At 46.9% G+C, this 5,154-nt stretch overlaps 1 protein-coding gene across 1 annotated transcript; it reads left to right on the top strand.

Annotated features, from left to right (window-relative positions):
• Positions 1-424: 424 nt before the first annotated feature.
• tshz3b (teashirt zinc finger homeobox 3b) lies at positions 425-3,832 on the top strand. Its single transcript, XM_076110207.1, has one exon. The coding sequence runs from the start codon at positions 440-442 to the stop codon at positions 3,830-3,832; it is 3,393 nt and encodes a 1,130-aa protein (XP_075966322.1). The 5' UTR covers positions 425-439.
• Positions 3,833-5,154: the final 1,322 nt, after the last annotated feature.

Raw genomic sequence — 5,154 nt, 5'->3', positions numbered from 1 at the left:
ACAGAATTACTGCAATTGTGATAGGAAATACTTTGTCTGTGGATGCCATTGGATGATTGCTCTGTTTCCTCTGGCAAAAGTGTGAATGTCAGTATCTTGTGTTTCGATCAGTTCCCTGCTTGGTGTAGAAACAGGAATACTGGAATCTCCATCATTAGATATGCTGTCAGTGTGGTTCTAACAAATCTCTCTCTTTGTTTTTTTTCTTTTCTCTGCTCGAGCAGCATATGTCCCTGAAGATGAAAAGGAAGCAGCCCTGTTGGATGAGGACCTGGATGGAGACGACTCAGCTCAGGAAGGGGAGGAGCCTGCCTCCAAGTTCCTATGTCAGGACAAGGACAGGCCAGGATCCACTGGCTTCCATGACTCCCCAAACGCTGCTGACTTTTCTGGTCAAGAGTTAGACAGTGAGTCTCACCTAAGTGAATCCAGTGACAGAATGTCCGATTTTGAGATCTCCTCTCTTAAAAACGAGGATGATATCCTCCTTTCAAAAGACCCCTCGAATGCCCTTCCCTTTTCTCCCTCCTCTGTCATGATGGCTGTTGCCAATGTTGCTGCCCCAGTAGGTGGAGACGAGGCCATATTAGCCACAACAGGGTCTGTGGCTGACAGCCTGGAGAAGATGAAGGCCATTTACACCTCCTTCCTGACCAACTCCTATTGGTCCACACTGAATCTAAACCTGAGCCAGGCCCCTGCAGAAAAAACCCCTCGCAGTCACAGCAGCAGCAGTAGTAGCAGCAGCAGCAGCAGCTGTGGAAGTGGAGGCTATGACTGGCACCAAACAGCTATGGCTAAAACCCTCCAGCAGACCTCACACAACCACCACAACAGACTGGGCCTGGTTCAACATCCCACAGTGGCTGTATCCGCAGCATCTACAGAACCCAACCTCTTTAGTACCGTCCAGCTGTACCGGCAGAGCTCCAAGCTGTATGGCTCTATATTCACTGGTGCCAGCAAGTTCCACTGTAAGGACTGCAGTGCGGCGTATGACACCCTAGTGGGGCTCACCGTGCACATGAACGAGACAGGCCACTACCGCGACGATAACCACGAGACAGATGGTGAGGGTACTAAACGGTGGTCAAAACCAAGAAAGCGGTCCTTGCTAGAGATGGAGGGGAAGGAGGATGCACAAAAAGTTCTCAAGTGCATGTACTGTGGGCACTCCTTTGAATCCCTGCAGGACCTAAGTGTCCACATGATCAAGACGAAACACTACCAGAAAGTGCCTCTGAAAGAGCCTGTTACTCCAGTCGCCGCTAAGATTATCTCCTCGGCTCGAAGGAGAGTCCCCATGGACATGGACATCCCTAGCTCGCCAGACTCTAATGGAGGCACACCTAAGCCCACCTCCCTCAACGACTCCAATAACGTACACCAGAAGGTCACCAATCCTTACATCACACCTAACAACCGCTATGGACACCAGAACGGTGCCAGCTATGCCTGGCAGTTTGAATCCAGGAAGTCACAGATCCTCAAATGCATGGAGTGTGGTAGCTCTCATGACACACTACAAGAGCTCACTGCTCACATGATGGTGACCGGACACTTTATTAAAGTCACTAACTCTGCTATTAAGAAAGGCAAACCCATTCTAGAATTGTCCATCCCGACCCCCAAACCCAATTTTACAGCTGAAGAAAAGTTCCAGTCCGTTCCCTTGGCTGCCACAACATTCTCCCCTCCACCTGCCCCAGTTCCTCCTCCAACCAGCATTTCCCCCACTGCCATGGTTGTGGAGATAAAAAAGGAGGAGAAGGAGGAGGAATGCACGAAAGAGCCCATCATCAACAATGGTAATCTCAACAAGGAGAAGAAGGCAGGAGGTGAGGAGGAGGCAGAGGAGAAGTTTGATGTTTCTTCAAAATATTCTTATCTAACTGAGGAGGATCTGGATGAAAGTCCAAAAGGTGGTCTTGACATCCTCAAGTCCTTGGAGAACACAGTGACCTCAGCCATCAACAAAGCCCAGAATGGAGCTCCAAGCTGGGGTGGATATCCCAGTATCCATGCTGCTTACCAGCTCCCAAACCTAATGAAGCTCTCGCTTGGCAACACTGGGAAGAGCTCTGCCCTCAAATACATGTTCCCTGGAGGGGACATTTTCTCTCCCACTGGTAAGATCCAGCCTCTGATCTCCCCTCCCAGCCGCCAGAACTCCCTGCTAGCCAAAAATAACTTCCATGCAATGGAGGAACTGGTCAAGAAAGTGACAGAGAAAGTGGCCAAGGTAGAGGAGAAAATGAGAGAGCCCAGTGGTGTTGTGAGGGGATCTCCTCTGAGACGTACCACGCCGTCACCCTGCAACAGCGAGCCAGGGGGCTCAGCCCGAGGAGAGTCGCCCAAAGAAAATAGAGCAGGAAGCTGTAAAACTCCAGAGAATACGAGTGGGGCAGAAAAAGCAGTAGGTGATGGGAATGGAGCTAATCACAGAGATTCAAATGGAGATATTTCGATGAATGAGTCTGGGGAGAATGGAGTGGAGTCCACTGTTTTGACATCCCCACTGCCTGCCTCTCTGTGTGGCAGTACAGCTATCATCACAGACCATCCTCCTCCAGAACAGCCATTCGTCAACCCCCTCAGCGCACTGCAGTCAGTAATGAACGTCCACCTGGGGAAGGCCGCTAAGCCTGCCCTGCCCTCCCTTGACCCCATGAGCATGCTGTTCAAGATGAGCAACAGCTTGGCAGAGAAAGCGGCGGTGGCTGCTTCCACCCCACCAGCACAGACCAAAAAGCCCGGTAATGACCGCTTAGACCGCTACTTCTACCAACATCTAAACAACGACCAACCCATAGATCTCACCAAAGGAAAAAATGCTGACAAAAACAACAGTGGTGGTTCTTTGGGTTCAACGGCTCTCTCTTCCACCACCACCACCCCGTCTTCAATTTCTCCCTCCTCCGCTGTCACTATGACCAAAGCCTCAGCTGCAGTAGCTTCCTTTATGTCAAGCTCCCCTTTGAGAGAAAACGCACTGTCAGACATATCCGACATGTTGAGGAACCTGACAGAAAGTCAGGCTGTCTCCAAGTCCTCCACACCTACCAGCCTGTCCGAGCGCTCCGACTTCGAAGGTATCACACAGGACGAGATAGAAGATTTTTCTCCAGCCCAGAAACGTAAAGGCCGGCAGTCCAACTGGAACCCTCAACACCTCCTGATCCTACAAGCTCAGTTTGCCGCCAGTCTGAGACAAACAAGTGACGGCAAATACATGATGTCTGACCTGAGCCCACAGGAGAGAATGCACATCTCCCGTTTCACTGGCCTCTCAATGACTACAATATCCCACTGGTTGGCTAATGTCAAGTACCAGCTGAGGAGAACCGGTGGCACCAAGTTCTTGAAGAACTTGGATTCAGGTCACCCAGTGTTCTTCTGCAGCGACTGCGCCTCTCAGATCCGCTTACCATCCACCTATGTCAGCCACTTGGAATCCCACTTGGGCTTCCGTCTGCGAGACCTGGCCAAGCTTTCTGGGGAGCAGCTGCTCAGCCAGATTTCGCAACAACATCATCAACACCGCCACACTAAAGGACTATCTGAAAAACTGCTCTCTAATCTTCACCCATCCAGCCACCCTTTAGCCTCTTCCTTACCCATCTCCCTGCCCTCGTCCTTAACCACTTCTCTGCCCTCAACTGAATCCCCGTCACCCTCCCCCGCCGACGACGACGGTGGGTCTGTGTACCAATGCAAGCTCTGCAACCGGACTTTTGCGAGCAAGCATGCGGTCAAGCTTCACCTGAGCAAGACTCATGGGAAGTCCCCCGAGGACCATCTCATGTATGTGTGTGAGCCGGAGAAACAGTAGCACTGGCTGGGGACAATGCAGTGTTCTTTTATAATGGCTCACTCTTTCTTGCTCTGTCTCTCTTAAGCCTTTCACAGACAATTCTTTTGAAGAGAAGAAAGGATTATTAACGTGGTGGAACTGCACAAAGATGCCATACAACTACTGTTTTAAGTTTTGGCACATGGTTTAAAATTTTGTGTTGTAGCAGTTGTTGTTTTTTCTTTTCTTTTGTTGCTGAGTGAGGTAGTCTCACTCTGGCCCAAGACACTCGATTTTAGTGATCTGCTTTGACAGGAATAGAGTGACTTTTTTCAAACTGTGCAGGTGGGGGCTGTTGTCATTGAGAAAATACAGTATATGAAGGTTTAAAAAAAAAAAGAGATTCTAAAATGAAGTGGCGTGTATTTTGAAACTTGTGTAAATGGAATTAAGTTCCTTTATATTTTGACATCACTGGGATGTGATAAGCTGCATGCATAAATGAAACAGTTTAGTTAAACATTTTATAACTAAATCTGGGTGCACTTTCCATAATTTCTTTTTGTTTTAGATTTTTTTTATTCCACTCTTCCGCTCGTTTGCGCTCTTTTTTTAGTTTTAGTTTTTTTGTGCTGGAGTCAGCATTTAAAATTTAACCCTCTGAGTACGTCGAAGCACTTCTACACCTACGATCCAAACACTATCGACTCACGATTTGAGATTGTGAATTATTGAAGCTAATGTGAGAATTTGATGGACAATGTGTGCATTGTGTCTGCAATGCCTGTTTCCCAGACAAACAGTATGGTAAGTCTAATCCTAGACATGAAAGCATTGTATTAGAAAGAGATTCTCTATTCACTGCAAGGTTTTCATCGTGGGCTTAATATTTGTTTGAGATATGTTTGCCGGACTTGACACAAGCATTGTAGCTATGTGGTAAAAAAAAGAAATCTGAAGTCTTTTACTTTGGTCGATCAGGGACCTATATTAATTCAGGTCTGTGTAAAATATGTACATAAAAGCATATTAACTAATTCCTGTCTAAATTATGCATAATTTCTATATTTTTTAATTTAAAAGGATTATGACTATCTGCTGGTGCACAGTATATGAAGACATAAATAAAATTGTTTTGCACAATAGTTTTATAAATGTGTTATTTAATCAAACGATACAAGAAAAGATAGGTAGCAAAAGGATGACAACAGGTGAATCTTTTTATTCCCAACTCGTGCTCAAAGGGTTAAAGACTCTTTTTACCAGACACTACTCTACATGTGCCGCTGTATGAACACTAAAAAAAGATATTAACGGTTGTACAAAAAAAGATGTTACTTTATAAAGATATTTCACATGTA

Source organism: Anarhichas minor, unplaced genomic scaffold, assembly GCF_050575085.1.
Source record: "Anarhichas minor isolate MPS153535 unplaced genomic scaffold, ASM5057508v1 ptg000042l, whole genome shotgun sequence".
Lineage (NCBI taxonomy): Eukaryota > Metazoa > Chordata > Actinopteri > Perciformes > Anarhichadidae > Anarhichas > Anarhichas minor.
The sequence above is the reverse complement of the archived record's forward strand: the minus strand, read 5'-3'. Positions and strand labels throughout refer to the sequence as shown.

What these genes read in the sequence shown, in the direction of transcription:
- tshz3b (XM_076110207.1), top strand. Translation starts at nt 440, where the DNA reads ATGTCCGATTTTGAGATCTCCTCTCTTAAAAACGAGGATGATATCCTC.